Genomic DNA, 19,981 nt, shown 5'->3' with positions numbered 1-19,981 from the left:
ACACAAACACACGCACTCACAAATACACTCAGACAAGTACATTAATTAATTGTGTGTTTTTATTTTTACATGCTAGTTTAAATAATTCTTTAAAGAATATGTTGTAAGTGTGTTTATTGGAATTTGTAAAATTAAATTATTGTAAACTTGAATTGGGCCAGCTCACATCAGGAAAGTACCACACCCCCACAGAAAACTATACAGCATGCTGCTATGTTTGGTTCGGTGAATGGGAGAGCTGGAGGCTCATATCCTTTCGTTACTTTTCCTTTATTCCACTCGTTAATCCTTTCTTCATCTCTTTCCAATTTATGGTCGGCTTTCGATTTGCAGAGGATAAGGTCCTTCATGCCATGTCTAGCCACATTGAATATTAATGAGGTTTTATTTCAGACAGAAGATTTCAAACAGAACTATGTATTTCACATATATCCAAATGGAAATATTTACATAGAAGATATGTTGATATAAACCACCATTCTTCCTTTCCTTCCATTACATACGTACATACATGCATACAAACATAAATACAGGCCAAGCTAATAAAAGCGTGTTAAAAAGGTAACAAAAATAGATCCCTGTAGGAAACTAATATTTAAGAAAGGCTCGCAAAAAGTTTCTTCATCCATTAACAATAACTGTTTGGTTGCTATGACGCTATGAGGTTCTGAACTAAATTTTTAATTCCATAGTAGCGAATGAATTTCCGGTAGTAAAGTGGATTGTTCTACAAAATCAAATGATTTAGAGAGAACACAAAATACCCCCAATGTTTAAGTTTTCTCACGCCTTGCATATTAACTATTTGAATTATAAAATGCAGTTATGAGTATTAATTACAAAGAGTGTGTGCTTTTTATAATTATATATAAGGGACTTCTACTTTAAGTACACATTTATCCAACCGGAATAATCCTAAGGGCCCATCATCTCCAAACACCAAAAATATTCTGCCGTCACTCCTACTACAACGCAACGGCTAGTGAGTAAGTCAGTTAAAAGTTAAAAGCACGAGCACAATACTGATCTGGATAAGAAAAAAAAAAGAAGAACCTTAAATATTGATAACCTACATTTCATACTTTCAAAAATAACTAAGTTGAGGGCGCCCTATACAACATCTGCATCCGGCGCGGATCTGCTTCAGTTTGAACGAAGCTTTATGAATCAAGCTATGTGATCGTATCGAAGCACCATAATACTTGTCTATGGTAAAGACTAAAGAGTATAGAGTAAAGACACTCAATCACCAATGTTTTGAGTGCGATAATCAATGCTTCTGTTTTGACTTTTGCGCAGCCGGCTTGCATCCAGAATCTAGATATTGTTTGCTCTCATTGCTCAGGCTCACTGCTCAGTGCTTAGTCCCTGTTTACAGTTACTCTGGTACGGGCTGTGGTACTTAACGTGCCTATCATCATGAATGTCGTTTGTGAAGGAAACGTATGTCGTTTGGTGTACGCATACGATAATTATTGGTTTAAGGTGAGTTTAGTTTTTTTATGTATTTTGCAAACTTTTTGGAAGTATCTGTAATAAGTAGCAGATTATACCACTCCAATTTTGTGCAGGCCATGAGCGGTTTGCACTTTGCTGTTGTTTGTTCATCCAACATGAATCGCAGTATGGAGGCTCACGCCATCCTTGACCGCAAAGGTTTTCGAGTTAAATCATTCGGAACAGGAGACCGGGTGAAGCTACCGGGTCGCGGGAACAGACCAAACTGCTACGCATTTGGCATTCCTTACATGGAAATATTTAACGATCTTGTGTCAAAAGATAAAAATTATTATTGCCACAACGGCGTTTTGAATATGATTATCAGAAACCATAAGGTTAAGCCATGCCCGGAGCGGTTCCAATGTTCTACTGAACGTTTTGATGTCATAATAACTTGTGAGAGACGGGTTTATGACCAGGTCATCGAGTGGTTTGCTTTGAAGCAATCTGTATATAACCTGCCCACATATATCATAAACATTGATATTAAAGACAATCTTGGGGAGGCGACTCTGGGATCTTATCTCATTGTTGAACTGGCCACAAAACTGTCTCAAAGCTTAGATCTCAATAAAGATATGCCGTTGATTCTGCAGGCGTTTGAAAACAAATGCAAGAAACGTGTTTTGAATTGTGTCATGTATTATTAAATTAAACCTTGGAATGATTTTTTTATAAATGCTTTTTCAAATTTTTGTTTTTAGCAAAAGATTTATGACTATCTACAAATTTTTATTTAGTCAATTTATCAGAATAGGGAGACATTTAACTTCAATCTATTGAAACAGAAGTCTTTATGTATAATTACTGTTTGATCTCAAAAAAACTACATATCAACTCTAAGAATAATTAACCAAATACAATCAGCAGTCCAAAGATTGGTTCTATTGACCACACATTTGAGCATTATGTTTATATCAATTTATAAAAGATAATCAAAAAAGAAGTTCTAAATTAAGAGAAAATGAATAGGAGAATTGTAATAAATTCTTCAAATGATTATAAACAATGACTGTAGTTTATTTTTGCAGTCTATGTTCTTTTATGATTTTTTGGGTATGTTTATAAAAATGTATCGTTTAACATTTGTTTTTTTGCCTTTTTGCCTGTTCGATTAATTTTAGTACCTGGTACAATGTTTATTTTTATTATTATTAGGTTTAATCACAACTTAAATAAGTATAAAAATAAGAAATTTATGTAATATCATTACATGTTAACATCTATTATAATTGAACACACATTTAGTAACATGCAAAAGGTAGGTACTTAAGATTGTACCTATCTATTCAATCAATTATTTAAAGTCATTGACTAACATCAATTATAGATATATTTCATTATTATGATAGACATTTTTAAGTTTAACTAAATGTCTTAGGATCTCAAAGTTAAGAATATTTTAGATTTAAGTGTACTATTCTTATAAACCTTGTGTATTCTATAGTTTCTATTGATCTCTTTCAGTTTTTGAAATAGTTGGAATGATTTTCCACTATTCTATCTACTTAACAAAAAATGTTATACACATTTTTGTTGATCTTGATGTTAAAATAAGATAAACGTAATATATTTAATGGACTGTAGTGAGTTTAACTTTGAGCTTTATACCTACTTGAATTATTTTTAATGGAAGGAATACTTTTTGGAAGCTATGTATACCTACTTGATAAGTCAGTTTTATTTATTGATCTATTTTTACCCACCTCTAAACTAATCTTACATTTATAATTTTCTATGCTTTACAAAATTGTATTTTCGTATCACAAAATATTTTGGATGTGAGTAAGACTCGCTGATTTGTTAACGTATTTCTGATTATGTTAAATTTTAAAACTGTAAATTAAGATTGGTGTCAAAGAAAATAAATGTCATTAAAAATGAATATTGTTTTATTTTTAAATCCCTAATACCCCTACCAATCTATGTATGCCATGAAAATTGGGAGATGCAGTATAATATTTTATAATATTATGTATATCTTTAATTTTTATCTAAGATTCTCATAGACAAAGGAAGTTCTGACTGTTTTTTGATTTTATTACTTGGTAGCTATGTGGGTTTCCAACTGTTGTAGATGTGATTGTTGAAAGAAAATCTGCAGTGGTATTTTTAATACAAGATTTAAAAAAAACACAGGTAACCCTTATGAATAAATATTTTATTTGTGCTCAAATGAAATATTATCATTAAAGTAAAAATTTTATTTTACCAGACTTAAAGGGGTCACTGTGAATGTAAATTTAAAATCTTAAATTTAACTGGTTCTATACTAGGCACCAAGGCAGTTAGCTATATCTGCAACACTTAACTTAATTTTTAAAGTTTAAACCTCGGCTATTGAAGACTGAAGTGTAAAGTAACAGAATTTCGATTGCACCGCCCGCTTTTAAGGGGAAAAGGATGAGAAAAGGATCGACAACTGGAATAAAGGAAATGAATGAGAAGGGTAAGTAAAAGGAAACGGGCCTCTGGCTCTCCTACTCACAGTACGAAATACAGTAGCATGCTGCTATTTCACGCCGGTTTTCTGTGGCAGTTTGGTACTTCCTCGATGAAAGCTCGCCCAATTCGTGCCGAAGCGAGCTCAATTCCCGCATGTAAAGTAACAATCACGAAAACTCTTACACTATTCAGGAGTAGCGTAGGGTTTTTTTTATAATATAAGACAATCCGAATCTGGAGCAAGCAGCTAGTTATCTATATTTGAAACTAAGATATCAATAACAACCAAGTATAGGATAAATTTTCATTCTGCTTGATCAAAGCTTCTAAGTATCCGTAGCGTAGCGTAGTCCTATAACAACGCTCTGAAACACCTAACAGCGTAAATGTAATTTATACTAATACTAGCTGACGGGGCATACGCTGTTCTGCCTTACTCTTATCATATATGGGTATGAAAAGTAGATGTTGGCCGATTCTCACACCTATCCGATATGCACACAAAATTTTATGAGAATCGGTGCAGCCAATTCGGTGGAGTATGGTAACTAACATTGTGACATGAAATTTTTTTATATATATAGATAAAGAAATTGCAGTTATATGTCACTTCTTGAATATTTGAGTTCTCTCTGAGTTAGAGATCTCAGTGAGCTAAAGTAAATTCATGGTGTCAATCTTCGCGATGTCCTGTAACCGATTTAGAACAATCCTCTTGTTCTTTTTTCTTTTGTAAAGTTATTTTATTAAGTTGTTATCCTAATCGGAAAAAAATCCAACGATCCAAAAATCATTAAAATTTGTACAGCCATTATTCAAGTTACAGGAGATGTAACTAACAAGCCAATATCTATATACGTACATAATATAATTCGTTTTACGTTAGATCGCGTTTTCCCTGGTTAGAACTAGTTGCAACTAAATGCCTTTATTAAAACTAGCAAGTACTAACCAAGGAAAACGCGCTTTTTTAGCATTAGCTCTTGTTTCTTAACATATTATAATATCATTGTATCACGTTAGGAGCAATCTTCTAGAACTTAAACGAAGGTAAGTAGTTCAGAGAAATATTGAAAATAAATTAACGATAAATATATTTGTGTAATAGGCGAAAAGTGGGGTGAGAAAATCCACCCCATTTGATAGGTAGCTCGAGTTTCCTAGAATAGTCGCCCACATAAACTATACCTGGGAAATCAATGTTATGTACTTGCAAGGATAGTCGAATGCAATTGCGCAGGCAGAGCGGCGCAGGGCCCACCCTTATTTACCGATTATTTATTACGCAGTACATCTATGCGTTTGCGTTATGCACTTTATTGATCCTCTCCCATCATTACTTATCTTGCTGTATCATTTTCCTGTAATACATGATATCACTTCTCAATTTGAATATACATGACGCAGCGTTTACGGAAGTAGGTAGGTAGGTAAGTTCATAATGTATGCAATCACACAGATATATAATATTATTTGTTTTAAAAACTCATACAATGATACCCGTAAGAAGCGAATGTTTTAAAATAAGTGAGCTCCATGTTAAACATGATTTCTCCTTGCACATTCATTGTGAGGTATTTCGTGGGAGCCGACAGCCGGCCTTGCACAATGTATACCCACATCTTATACTTATCTTTAATTACATTAATTTGCTCATGTGCCGCAAGAAGGGAATATTTGAGAGATGAAGAAGACGACGACATCGGCAACTTGCAAGTGAGATCAAAGTATAACTTGACCCATGCACCAACGACCACAGGTCGTTCATTGAAAGGTGAAATGGTTGTAGAAAAGTTTGTCGACACACTGATGGCTAGCGAAAGATATCTTAAAATGGTCGAATCCGTAGAAAAAAAGATCAATCATTTAGATGCTAACTTTCATGATAGGACAAATACAATATTGAAATATTTGGCTGAGGTTTTAAGAATTGCTAAAACTGCCGCGACGCCGCAAGACGTAATGGAGAAAACTTTAAGGAGTCTGAAACATGATTTGGACAAATTGCAACAAGCTGTTTCCGAAAAAGTAAAGGTCTTACCAAAAATGAGAGGTAGGTACATTCATTGCTTTAATTTATTGACGTGCGTTAGTTTATTAAATACTGTCTACTATTGTTTAAATAAGGATCATATTATGAAAGTGTGACAAATAATATGAGAGGTGTGAAAAAATGAGTACAATTAACAGAGCACCTGAACCGTTTAAAATCGTTTGGTGAAAGAGATCCGTAACAAGGGTGCCTCGTGCTCTCATCATTCATGCCCTTATGCAATGTTTATGCAATTTTCTCTTATCTCTTAAGACAAGATAGGATTTAACACCCGTAAGTGCTGTGATCAATTATAATATACGTAATTATAACACATATCACAGGTTCCCTAAACATTGTGATTTGCTTTATTTGAAACCCAGATATAGCGTATTTTTTCCGATTATATATTTCTTTGTATCCTGTTGTATTGTATATGTCCATATTTATGAAGGTGGAAATTACGTATCGTGTCTCAAAGGTCGTTCAGTGCGCAGGCGTGCTGTTCACCCCATTGCACCCCTTTCTACCACCCCAAGTACTAACCACCACCAGCCACCCCAACCTAGATTACTAATTGAATTCGAAAGTCATGCACTGTGTCGTAAATAATTTGTCTAAAATTACATAGGAGGTTTACAGTTGATATTATTTAATTATTATTTTTAATTAAGTACCTGCAAAGTACCTTATACTCATAAAAAATGTTAACCTAACCATACATAATTTACCATACCTAATATAATCAAAATCTGTTTAGCAGTTTTTGTGTGACACTCAAACTCAAACTCAAATATTTTTTACAAACATTTATCGATATAATTTTTTTACACTACTACCGTTTCGACAGAGTAGCAGACATACATCTATCGAGTGAGGGAGACGGAAGCCCTTATCCATTTCCTCACTCTTTCCAGTCCTGTCGACAAACCTTTCCTTATATGTTCATGGGCACTGTTGGACGCCACCTATCTTACCAACATGCGACCCATCAGCTCCGATTCTAAACAACCTCCAGTTTCAGCCAATACTTATACCGATTTTTTCAAAGATAATGTTCATATGCCAATACTCCATTTGTCCAAACGCGGAATGAAAATATCATACAACAATTTCCGCTCTCGTGAGAAAAAAATCTAACTATAGAATTATTAAAATTAGAAGAGATATAAACTCTTGACGAGATATACGACCATAAAGTCGTAAAAAATATATACCTGCCTCTTTCCAAAATTCACGAAGTAAAGAATTTTGTAGCCTACGCGAGCGAAGCTGCAGACGGAAAGCTAATGTTTCAGAATAATAATAATCTTATTGATTGATTACACTAACTATTATATTACCTCCAAAATCAATAGTTCGTGCTTTCGTTAACTTTAAAACTACTTTTATAAAATGCATTAGATGTTAATAATAAAGGAAAACAAATAAAACAGATCATCAGGTCATTTGATACTAATATCTTTAGTAAATGGCTGTTCGAATAAGCAAAAAGTAATGTCGTATACGTTCTTAATATTCGTATATCTCATAAAATCAAATATTTAAAAGAATCAAATGACAGTTGAGACAAATCGGCGAAAAATGATACGTTGTTATCTACTTGTTATATAATCAAACTTTACCAACTTATATCTTCACCGGCTGTCCGCCCCGGCTTCGCCCGTGGTACATATAAAGCCTAAATTCTCCCTAAATACTTTTATTGCAGGGCATCTAAAACTGAAAGAATTCAAAACGGACCAGTAGTTCCTGAGATTAGCACGTTCAAACAAACAAACGTTGAATATCTGAATTATTGCGATTAGAGTTATATATTTGAGTTTAAATAAAATCAAACGAACTAACTAACCCTTCAGCTTTATAGGTATACTGGTTTGGATATTTCAATTATGTTACGGAACCCTTTTTTTCCAAAATAAAATATAGCCTATGTTACGGTGTAACGGTGAAAGAATTTTTAAAATCGCTCCAGTAGTTTTTGAGCCTATTCATTACAACCAAACAAACAAACAAAGTTTTCCTCTTTATTATATTAGTGTTGATTATACATAAAAGCCACATAAATAATGACCACTTTTTATACTATCTAAACTGTATGTTTGTTATCTTAAATTGTATTTTCTTCGATGAAGTCTTGGTATATTTATAACGTAGAAAAATAATAATAAGAGCATGGTTCACTATTCACACGTTCGAAGAGTCACAGGGAAGGTATTCTTATTGTAAGAGTGTTTTTGTTTGGTCATCTTATAATTTGTAAACTATCCGATGATCGAGACATGATTGAGATGCGCCAGTCGTTGGACATCATACTTGTTGATTGCTTCTCGCAATGGTCCGTTATTTTGTCATTCTAATATTTCTAACTGGCATAACTTGTGACGGTAATAGAGACAAGCAAGGGAAGCGAAAAAATGATCTCGGTGACAAATCGTTGTGGAAAAAGGAATATGAGAGCGAATTAACTGATGCTATGTTGACTTCGAAACGCCATAAGAATTCCACGAGAATCGCTCAATCGCCATCGACGACTGACAATGAAATGGTAATAGAAAAGCTGGTGGAGTCGATCACATCCAGTGAACAGTACCTCAAAAAGGTGGAAAGCATAGATTTCAGATTAAACAGATTAGACATAGAAATACACGAGAAAACCAATAGCATTCTTAAGTATTTAACGGAGATATTTAAAGCCATACAAAATATGGGAAATTCAGAAAAATTTGAACCAGCATTAGAAAAGATTAATACGGATTTAATAGAGATAAAGCGTTATTTCGAAAAAAATCCACGAGCGTCTGCAAAGGGTAATATTTTGAATTAAAATTTCTAGCAAATTTGGAAAGAACTTTTCTAATATCCTACTAATACTTACTTAATATTATAAATGCGAAAGTTTGTAAGGATGTGTGTGTGTTTGTTGCTCTTTCACGCCAAAACTAATAAACCGATTGCAATGAAATTTGGTACATACATAGCTGGACAACTGGAGTAACACATAGGCAACTTTTTATCCCGATATTCCTACGGGATACGGACTTACACGGGTGAAACTGCGGGGCACAGCTAATAATGTTATATTTCTGCAAATACTCGTTTACTATTTTTTATATTTTTAGTTTTCATATTTAATTATCAGGTATTTTGAAAAATAATTCAAGCCAATAAGTGTCCAACTCGTATCTGAATCACAGAATATAATTGCTAATAGTATCTAAATGTAAAGTAAGGGTGGCAGGCTGAAGGGGAGGTGAAATATGGTCACGTGCTTCTCCCCGCTCCAAAAATCAATGGCTTCTATCTATTGACTGTATCCGAACATGTAACCAGCATCCTGAATATATACAATGTATAAATTCATAATAGTATACAATGCAGATTATAGATAGTACAAAATATATAATAATAGCCTACATTGGAAAATTCCAAATAATTCATCACGAATTATTTTCACGGGGAAAATGGTCCACTCCTTGTCCTTAAATTACCGTGTATCAAATCTAAGATAAACGGCATACTTATTATACTTATTATCTGAATAAATTTTTCCAGTGGAAGGAGGCGAGTATCAAGTGGACGCCTCGCTAGACAACCGGCTCGCGTATTTAGAGAGTCACATGAAAAACATAATGTCGAGCATCGAATCCATTGCATCTGTTATATCAGAAGTAAAATCCCGTCAGAGCGCTCGAATAGTCGCAAAGTAAGAATTAGTTCTGCTAGTTAATTGTATGCAATTGTAATTCCCTTATCAAGTTTACCTTTAATTATTTTGTTTCTTAGATTTTTGTGCGGGTACCTTTTTCATTAAAATATATGTAATCAAAGCAATTACCTGTAGTATCCAAAATTTCATCACAAACAGACATTTTAAATGGGCAGTATTTTTTCGTTTTTCTGTTCACATACACTGGCAAATATTTAGGCGAGTAAGCAAGTAATACGATTTGTGTACATCATATTAATAACCATAACCATGTTATTATTTTTTGTGTGATAATACCTAGAACTGATGTTGGAGGATCCTTGGAAGCCATTGGCCTAATTTCAGAGTTTAGAAGAGCGCTGCAAGAACAAAAAACGAAAAAGTGTGACTGCAAGTAAGTATTAACAATAATTTATACTTGAATAAATTTTAGCCGTAAATGTTAAGCTAAATAAAAATACAGCAACTGAAATGATTGTGAATAAAACAAATAAATGAAATGTATCACAAAGGTTTTAAGAAATGCAATATATTGATCACAATTTCGACATAACCGTCAGGTTTGGACGAGTAGACCGCATTGAAAGGTACCCGACGGATTGTCAAGAAATTCAAATGCAAGGGTTTAATGTGTCCGGAATCTACAAGATTCGTCCGGATGATATGGAGCCCTTCTATGTACTTTGCGATCTTAGCACGGTTGGCGGAGGTTGGACTGTAAGTTTTTTAAGCTAAATATATTAATATAGTATAGCAAATAGACTATACAGTAAACGTAGTAACTTTTGCTCTATAGTCTATACAAATATATTTATTTACCTGAAGAGTTTGTTTGTTTGCTTGAACACGCTAATATCAGGAACATTTCGACGGATCTGGATTTCATTCGGTACAGAGTACCTAAGTTAGTTAGAGAACAGCCATAAGACAGAGGATGAGTAGCGAAGTTGCGTGCGGAAAGCTAATAATAATATAGACCATAATACTATATAATGATTGACGAAACGACTGTTTTCCTTACATTTTGAGGCCCTTGTATTGCGAAGGAGTATTATATAAACTCTTTTATTACAGCTATTTAAATTTGTTGTTAGATTCGCTTACATCCTTTATTATCAATTTTTAGGTCATACAGAATCGCTTTGACGGTTCGCAAGACTTCTACAAGAGCTGGTCCGACTATAAGCATGGTTTTGGAAACTTAGCTGGCGAGTTCTGGCTCGGACTGGAAAAGATTAATTACCTCACGAACCAAAAGCTTTACGAATTAAGGATCGAAATGGAAGCTCAGACGGGGCAAGAGGTGTCGGCATCGTATTCCGTCTTCACTGTTGGGCCGGAGTATGAGGGATACAGAATAAGTACGTTAGGGTCTTATCGAGGAAACGCTGGTAAATATAAAAATAAATAATTATTTATTATCATATATAAGTAATTAATATCACACATATGTATGCCAGGGATGTTTTTCTTATGAATATACGAATAGACTAGTGGGCACCCTTGTATTTATGAGGAATCACTTTTCCAGATATAATCAAGTATGTCCAATTAACAATCTCGAAGTTTAAAAGTTATTCATTTAGCTGAACCTACACTCTGACTTCTGCTATTTGATGGGACGAGATTTATTTAATGTTCATTTATTTTTATGACTCAGATATAAAAAGAAGTCCTCTTGATTCTTTGATTGTAGTGCTTAAATTGTGAGGTCATAATTAAATTAACGTTCGTTTTAAGGTGATTCATTATCATACCACGCGGGGCAGAAGTTCTCGACTTATGACGTAGACAATGACGAGTGGAGAGACGGTGCGTGTGCGGTGGAACACGGTGGCTCGTGGTGGTATAAGGAATGCGATAAAAGGTATCAAAACCAATCGTACATCATATTACAGTTATATGGAAAAATAGGAATTTATTAGCATTTTATATGGTTGAATTGATATTTCAAATATGCGATCTATATTTTACGTTAAACGAAAAAAAATTAAAATAAATGTGGGTATATTTGCTTAGATATTGTAATTACATTAGTAAGTAGGTACTTAGAGCTTCTGCAGGTACCTACTTATAAATATGGTGGGTTCGTAAAACTCTATAGATACTGTACTGTCTTGGGAATCTTAAGGAAACCCTACAATAATTCCACTTTTCCAGTAACTTGAATGGCAAATACACGACATCAGATGAGCACCACGGTCAGTCGATATACTGGATCTCGTTCATGGGGCCGAGCACTCCGCTCGCCAAAACGAGGATGATGATACGACCCCTGCCGGCCAGCCGGCCCACAGATGCTGAACAATCAAGGGTACAATACTCGCTATAATAAATAGTGTGTTTCTAGTTTATTTAGTTTCTTTCATGTCAAGATCAATGGACATGTTAAGGGAAGCTAAAAAAAAAATTGTCTTTTTAAACCAGACTGTAATATTTCATTCCCATGGGAATTTCCTTTGAACACACTGGTGAAGCAGCGGGTAGTATTTCAGTTTTTTGCCTTTTTTGTATTTATTAAAGTAATCTATGTTTATCTTACTAGTTTTGTCAGTTTCCCTCTTAGGATAAATAACTACTTACGTGTTTTGATCGATTCTCAAACCAATTCTCAGATTGGAAGGCCGAATATATTCCTGATAGATTCATCAATATCGCCAGCACTAATTCAAAGTAGGTTATGATTAGTAGCAGTTAGAATTAGTATTGCAATTGAATCTACATTCATTGAGAATATACGACGCAACTGTCAATCGAATCTTCTAATTTGCCTTATTTATAAATAACAAAGATACAGTACTCTTTTTTCTGGTAGGTTCTTACCTATATGTTTATTCTAGAAAATTCTCGAAGCACCGAAACCGAGGCCGAACGAGAAACAAAAGCCGCCTCACAAAGACGTGAGAGGCCCCTACGACATGGGCCGAGCGCGTCCGCCCTACCGCTTCGAGGATAATGTGCACGCGGAAGGATTCTTCCCGACTTATGCTTAAATATACATACAATATTAACGGATATAAAAACCCTTATTGCAGCCAATGATTATGTTATATTTATATGAAGCAGTATGAAGTCACTAGTTTTTGACAAACAAAATTATCAGTGGATTTTCTGAGAAATTGTTGCAGATTTACCTACATTTTTCGTTCAGGTAGTATAAAATCTGTGTGATGCTCCTTCATTTAAATATCTATTATACACAATATTTACGCTGAATATAGGGTTTTTGTATATAAACGTCTTCAATGCATTATTTTAGCTCTGTTTCTTTTACAGCTCCTAAATTTCAATGTTTGTTAAAACATTATATTATGTGAATATTGAAATTGGATGCAAATAAAGTTTTACTAAATTACAAGTAATTCTTTTATTTCTATAAATCAATGTTATTTATCTGTACTATTGTGACATAAATGCCCAGTGCAAAATGTATTGTAAAGGAGCCCAAGAGGGGATTTTGGGATTTACTCTAGCGCGTCACATTAATAATAGGGGAAGGTACCTTACCTTACCAAAAAGTATTAACAGTTAATATTGGTGGTTGCGCTCAGACGAACCGCAGGAAATAAAAAATCGACAATTCTCTAAGTTTAGCGAATTATCGATATTTTATAGCGGATTAGAAAAATCTAAATCTATGGATAATGGATCTAATGGATCTAAATCGTAAGAGTAATGTATATTTTATCTCAGTGACATGTTGGAGCATGCAAAATAACAAAATCTAAGGCGCTTGAGTATTTTCTTTTTACTTTAGTATATGTATATATAATCACGTCTCTGACGTCACGTGACTGACTCCTTCAATATTATATATAAGCCGCCATTACAGGGGTGGGGACAACCAATATGGACATTTAATTTCAAATAAAAATATAGACGTATTATTTATAGACATACTAAACAAAGAATTATAATAACATTAAGGATTATAGAAACTATTAATATTACCCTTACCTTATTGAGATATTTTGCTTAACACAAACAAAAGTCTGTATTAGTAATTTTACACACGCATTAGGTGAATAAAAACAAAAAGTCAGTCTCATTCCATTTATTTTGATTAATACAGATGAGAAAAAATTAGCTTCGATTAAATTGAGCAACAGTGGACAGCAGTCCTTTCAATGTACAACACAAGAAACGGAACCGTAATGATAAAATAAGTTACTTGGCTTTCGAAATGGGACTCTCATTCAAATATATTATTTATTAATATTGTCCAGAAATACATAAGCCACATGAAATACTTAAATCAACGCTAATTTTTACATTTACTAATTAACCTAGGGCCGTAAGCCGATGTATTTCTGCCCAAAATGCATGATCAACTCTCCAAACGTTAACACTAACCTGGTATACAGAATTCCTCAAACGCAATGCGCTCGCGAACCCCTCTAACAACTAAGATAGATCGATACAAAAGAAATTAATATAACAACTTGCAGCAATTAAAAATCTTAACCGATTTAATATAGTGGACTTTTCACATAAGATTTTTGACATAGTTATTAGTCTTGTAAAATTCTATAGAACACAAAGTGACGCGTGTCCGACACGCTCCTCGCCGAAACGCCAAAATATACAACCTCTCACGTACAATACGTCATCTTAAAATATTCATTTGCTCTTGTAAAACTTCAGATTCCCAAAGCTAAACATATACTGACCTGGTATCGTTTTGGTATCCAATATCGTTCCGAATATACTCTTATATATACACGAGCTAACACTCCCTGAGATGTTACATCAACAACATGAATACAACAACGCTGGCTATATTTCAACTACGTATAATAATCTAAATATAATTTAATCTAGAGTGATCCGTAACTAAATATACAAGAAATAAAAAATAAAAAAATATATATATACATGTAATAAAAACTACAAACTAAAACTTACACAATTCTAATAAGAGTTCGCAATCAGACGATGTAAATAAAAACTTAGTAGCACCATAGACAATAGTTCATGTTCAATTTTGAAAAACAAACATTGCATACCTATAAAAGAAATTAATATGGTTTTAAAGAGACGCGCACATTAAAATTGCACTTGCCTTGCGTTATGTACACCTAAACCTAAACCATACACGAACCCAACACCTCGACGGACACACATGAAACATATAATTCCTTATGAACACACAAATATATAAATAACACAATCCCACGTTCACCACACGAGTGCAATGAGGAGACTAGTTTCGGATGGTTAATTGGCTTATACACTTAAATGAAGAAATGAAAAAAATCATTAAACGCAAAAAAAAAAAAACGACATCACTGAGACAACACAAGTACTTAAACGGATAAGTAATGAAGAAGCGTATAGAAAACATTTATTAGAAAGGTACTGCGACTCTGAATACATGCATGTAGGTATCATGGTAGAAAATTTGCCCAAATGCCAGTATAAAACAAATAACAAGCACATTGAAATAATTGTAGTTGAACTCAAAAAAGTAACCAACGGTAATTCCAATCAACTATAATAATTTGAACTTAATATCGTTAGAGAGATGCAAAAACCATAGAAGAAAGCATGCAGGCTCGTTGAGATGAAATCAAGTGCGTAAATCAACTTAAAGCTAGCGAAATTTGAGAATAATATAAAAAAGCGAATAAAATACACTTAACTCTAAGTAGGCGGAGCTATCGACATATGTCCAGTGAAGGTGCTGATGCAGAAGACGAATTAATGGCGAATCGCGAGGTCAGAAACGATTCTGTGTCCAAGTTCGACAATATCACACTTTATATTCACAAATATTTTATTACTCGACAAATAAAAAGCAATCGTGTCGACGTCGCGCTTCCGACTATAACAAAATGGAGATACAAAAAAAAATGACTAAAACTTGTAAGTGATTTCATAAAAACATTATCCAATTAAAAAAAAAATTGTAAAAGCGATATAAAACATTCACAACAAATTTTTCACTGCGCTTATACCCACCGTGTTTTAATTGAAATTATAATAAATATGATGTTGATTTTATTGACCGCAATGTAATATGAAAACGAAAAAAAAAATATTTCTATATTCCCGCTTAATTTAACCTTAAACATACACATATAATTATCAATTTAATTGTATCGCACCTAACTTAATTATTACCTAACTAAGCCTAACTTATTGACGTGGTCCGCCGTCTATTGTGGAATATAGAATTATTTTTGTGAGAAACAAATTAGTGGTGAGTAGAAGCCCGTTAAATATCGAATAACAATGCTCGGACACAATTAAATATACACATATCCCTCAGCGGCTTATACGAAACATAAATAATTAAATAATTAATCTATATACAAAAACGAGTAATAACATATCACGGCGCGATTAGAATCAGTAACGTTTTTGGATGAACACATGTATGGGTTATATATTAAACTATTTATTATTAAATATATATCAATAATTAATATTATCCGACCTTTCACACAGCGCGAAAGGTCTCAATATAAGCAAACCTTAATTATAAACTATGTACTACACAACAGATTATCACTATCGTATTATAATTATCATTAATTTCTTGCATACATATATTCATCCATACATCGCGTATAAATTATCGAAACCGCACCAATGGCGTTTATCGATAGTTACAAACGATTGATTGAGTTCGTATTCCAATTTTAACCGCGCCGTAAACAATAGCACAAGGAGATGTAGAATAATATTCGAAAGGAAAACAATAATAACTAAGAATGAACACTTTGCTTCGCCTCTTTGAGGCAGGCCCGCTACACCGGCGGACCTTAATACCAATCTGGAAATAAAAAACACCCATATTGTTATATGTTCAACAAATACCGTAAATCGTGAATTTGTATGGTGAGTATTGTATTTATTTATATATTTTGCTTGCATGTTTATGTATTATGCCGATGTAAGATTGTTAATACCGTTAGAATATAATATAATTCGTGAGATTGCGAACTGTCGAAATATTGTCATAAAATTTGCTTGCAATAAATGAATTATATTTCGTGAGCATATGTATCGCAGTTATTTAATAAGAGAATATACTTTTATATATACAGTGAAACCTGGTTAAGTGAGACATCAAGGGACCTGCAATGTCGTTTCACTAATAGAGGTATTCCACTTACCCAGTGTCTCAGATATACAGGTATAAATAAATATCTGTCTCATTTACAGAGGGTTCCATTAATAGAGGTGAGGTACAGGTACAATTGTCAATCAACATTAAAATTTTTCGAAAGCGAAACTAAAACTGAAGGTAATTGAAGCTCAAAATTTGTACTTACGTACTTGGAATTGCGTGTGGAATTTGTGGGTACAATAAGAATGAGTAAAGAAACCATGTTATCTCAGTTACAGAGGTTTATGCATATAAAATTTACTTGCTGTCTCAGTTATAGAGGTAACTATGATGATAAATCGAAAGAACAAATCCCAGATATTGAGGTTTACCTCGTCCCAATAACAGAGGTAATTCAGTGCCAAAGTGTTGGGACCTCAGCATGAGTTCCAGTTATGGAGGTTTCCAGGTCCCACTTAACCAAGTTTCACTGTATTTACATGTTTTTTTTTACATTGTTTTGTTTCACCAAACATCCATCACGGTGCAGGTGGCATCACATTATATTGAATGCCCATTATCAAAATAAAAAAAAATCTCATCGATAGATTACCTACATTATTTATCTACCGAAAAACAATGCGTTAAATTGTAGGCAATATATTACGGATCACAATTTTTCCATAGTTAACTATGATACGGTGACATACCTAAACGTCAATGTGCGTGCACGTCACTACGTACATATGACATATTATATGTATACTAGCTGCGCCCCGCGGTTTCACCCGCGTATGTGTGTATCCCGTTGAAACATTGGGATAAAAATTACGTATTTGTTATTCCAGTTGTCCAACTATCCATGTACCAAATTTCACTGCAAATCGGTTCAGCAGTTTTTGAGTGAAAAAGTAACAAACATACACACATCCTCACAAACTTTCGCATTTATAATATTAGTAGGATAGTAGAACATGACATGTGCGGATGTGGTCACCTCATTCGGCCGCATCGGCCGCCGGCTGCTCCGCCTCCGGGCGCAGCGAGTCGATGCAGGCGACGATCTTGAGCGCGGGGCCGAGCTTCATCGACAGCGCCATCACCAGGTGCTCCGGCTTGATGAGCAGCAGCGCCTCGCCGTCCACCTCCTGCATGAGGAACTCGTCCGCGTAGCCCGCGCACCCGGGTATGTTGCGGATGAACTCGCACACTTCGGTCACCTGCAAGCGATCAATCGACATTCAATGTATTTTAGTAATGTAGTGATTAGAGTAGCTATGAGTATGAATTCCATTTTAATATATTTTTAAAATACAATTGATCGGTGTATATAATATATGGAGGCGATGTGTCAATTGTTACGTAATATTATACGGGGGGAGAGGGGTCCAGAAAGACTTGTCATACATTGAACTAGGGAATTACAATGAAATCGTAAATTATTAATAAATAAGTCAAGGCGAAAACTTTGTGTGTATCGCGCAATTATTTTTATATCGTTTAAATCGTATCGTTAAAATTATGTAAAATTATTATAATGATATCTATTATCACCACCATCATCATCAGCCCATATATGTTCCTACTGCTGGGACACAGGCCTACTATGAGGGTTGGCAACTGTCACATGGTCTCGTACTTTTGATTTTTAGACATGCCGGTTGTTTAATCACGATGTTTTCTTCACCGTTTTATGATGTCTATGTATGACATTTATTTGATAAAATAAAATAACATTCACTCTAATTTATGCATACTGAGTACCTTCTTATTATGCCTCACCGGCAAGCTCGTACTTAAATTACATGATTCTATTCCGAAAGGAACCAGAGAGAGATCTCTTGTTGATATAAAAAAGCACAAATAAAAAGCGATCACACTAACCGTCCACTTATGCGCATTGGGTATCTTCGCTTCATCAGGCGCTGGCTCAGTGGTGTCCATGGGCGGCGGCTCCGGCTTGCTCTGGCTGGTGCTCGGCGCGCTCGTCTCGTTGCTGGAGCTGATGCGCGGCAACGGGTTGCTCTCCAGCTTCTGTTTCTTGCCTATTTCATAGTTTTACGGTCAATGATTGAAGTACTTTCAGGGTGTCACTAACTTGCGTACAAAAATTTGTATAATGTACAAATGCGTATGGAATAAACATTTGGAAATGCGATACGTGCCGACCTCTACTTATGGTTTTGGACTTTCATATGAATGTGAGTGACCAGCATAAGGCGAGGTGTTAGGTCGTTATACAACCAAATTGTCAAATGCAAACAAATTACCTTTTCATATAGGTCAAATGATAAAAGGCACCAAAATGCAAATATTGTAACCAACATTAAATATTAAGTTTTTCAGCCCATATACGCCGAGTATGTAAAAAAACACGAGTATCGAAGACTTAACCAATACTAACAAGATAAATGAAAAAAAAAAAAATAGACTATTACATTAAATATATTAAATATGAATACATACGCGATGGTTCATCCGATGGTATCTTGTTCTCTTTATCCTGATCCTTATCCGCGGTACCCCACTCCCGAAGGGGTCGGTTTACCTTAGCCAAATAATTTATCTTTGTTATTATAAGAATACATCTTAGACGATCACCTTAAAATATACTACATACTTTATAATAAAACACGTATAACTTTTTAAGAAAACTTACTACTTCACAGGTCACAAGTAAATCTAATTTAATAAGTGAGATAGATAGAGGAATTCTTTCTCATGGTACCATAGCTCAATTATATAGGAAAATTTTAAAGAATATAAGAATGTTGAATTATACCATGTGTTTGGATCGTGCGTTTATTAAAATAATATGGGACTCACTGCGAATGGTTCAGAGGCCTCCTGTATCACGTATCCTTCTATAACGTGCGTCAAAATGTTCGGCTTCACCATCGCCTTCGGTAAACCTTTATCTGTAACTAAATCGATTATTTCCTTGGTTACCTATAATTTCAAATCATTACTCTTACTTTTTTATGATCATACACACTAAGAGAGGACGAAAATGTTATTTCTTCTCTCTATCTTGTATACTTCAAATATAGTGACATATTTATGTCGTGTGAATGAAAACGTATATTTATTTATAACTAGCTGCGCCCCGCGGTTTCACCCGCGTAAGTCCGTATCCCGTAGGAATATCGGGATAAAAAGTTGCCTATATGTTATTCTAGTTGTCCAGCTGTCTACGTACCAAATTTCATTGCATCCGGTTCAGTAGCTTTTGCATGAAAGA

General features: G+C 34.3%; 3 protein-coding genes across 10 annotated transcripts in view; 2 read left to right on the top strand and 1 right to left on the bottom strand.

The window, feature by feature from the left end:
- The first annotated feature begins 1,239 nt into the window (after positions 1 to 1,239).
- Positions 1,240 to 3,365, top strand: LOC119835870 (RNA polymerase II subunit A C-terminal domain phosphatase SSU72-like). The gene is made up of 2 exons (XM_038360928.1): positions 1,240 to 1,485; positions 1,572 to 3,365. Exons 1-2 carry the CDS (start codon positions 1,420 to 1,422, stop codon positions 2,148 to 2,150), a joined length of 645 nt encoding a protein of 214 aa, XP_038216856.1. The 5' UTR covers positions 1,240 to 1,419; the 3' UTR covers positions 2,151 to 3,365.
- A 2,090-nt stretch (positions 3,366 to 5,455) lies between these two features.
- Positions 5,456 to 13,033, top strand: LOC119835890 (angiopoietin-related protein 7-like). The gene is made up of 8 exons (XM_038360989.1): positions 5,456 to 5,998; positions 9,533 to 9,683; positions 9,988 to 10,080; positions 10,247 to 10,403; positions 10,813 to 11,077; positions 11,427 to 11,553; positions 11,847 to 12,000; positions 12,527 to 13,033. Exons 1-8 carry the CDS (start codon positions 5,482 to 5,484, stop codon positions 12,677 to 12,679), a joined length of 1,617 nt encoding a protein of 538 aa, XP_038216917.1. The 5' UTR covers positions 5,456 to 5,481; the 3' UTR covers positions 12,680 to 13,033.
- A 692-nt stretch (positions 13,034 to 13,725) lies between these two features.
- LOC119835926 (polyhomeotic-proximal chromatin protein-like) overlaps positions 13,726 to 19,981 on the bottom strand; it is a 34,121-nt gene continuing 27,865 nt past the window's right edge. For 5 of the 8 annotated variants that reach the window (XM_038361058.1, XM_038361062.1, XM_038361064.1 and 2 more), the window contains 5 exons: positions 19,567 to 19,664; positions 19,207 to 19,306; positions 18,625 to 18,785; positions 17,738 to 17,960; positions 13,726 to 16,464 (listed from right to left, as the gene is read on the bottom strand). In XM_038361058.1, the coding sequence (XP_038216986.1) occupies positions 17,739 to 17,960; positions 18,625 to 18,785; positions 19,207 to 19,306; positions 19,567 to 19,664 (581 nt within the window). In that variant the 3' untranslated portion in view covers positions 13,726 to 16,464; position 17,738. The remainder of the gene's footprint in view (positions 16,465 to 17,737; positions 17,961 to 18,624; positions 18,786 to 19,206; positions 19,307 to 19,566; positions 19,665 to 19,981) is intronic. The other 3 variants (XM_038361060.1, XM_038361065.1, XM_038361059.1) reach the window with 2 other exon arrangements.

The sequence above is a fragment of the Zerene cesonia genome, chromosome Z, assembly GCF_012273895.1.
Source record: "Zerene cesonia ecotype Mississippi chromosome Z, Zerene_cesonia_1.1, whole genome shotgun sequence".
Lineage (NCBI taxonomy): Eukaryota > Metazoa > Arthropoda > Insecta > Lepidoptera > Pieridae > Zerene > Zerene cesonia.
The sequence above is the reverse complement of the archived record's forward strand: the minus strand, read 5'-3'. Positions and strand labels throughout refer to the sequence as shown.

Coding starts and splice junctions, on each gene's coding strand:
- LOC119835870 (XM_038360928.1), top strand. CDS start 1,420: ATGAATGTCGTTTGTGAAGGAAACGTATGTCGTTTGGTGTACGCATAC. Junction 1,486..1,571: donor ACGATAATTATTGGTTTAAG/GTGAGTTTAGTT, acceptor AATTTTGTGCAG/GCCATGAGCGGTTTGCACTT.
- LOC119835890 (XM_038360989.1), top strand. CDS start 5,482: ATGTTAAACATGATTTCTCCTTGCACATTCATTGTGAGGTATTTCGTG. Junction 10,404..10,812: donor CGGTTGGCGGAGGTTGGACT/GTAAGTTTTTTA, acceptor ATCAATTTTTAG/GTCATACAGAATCGCTTTGA. Junction 11,078..11,426: donor GTCTTATCGAGGAAACGCTG/GTAAATATAAAA, acceptor GTTCGTTTTAAG/GTGATTCATTATCATACCAC.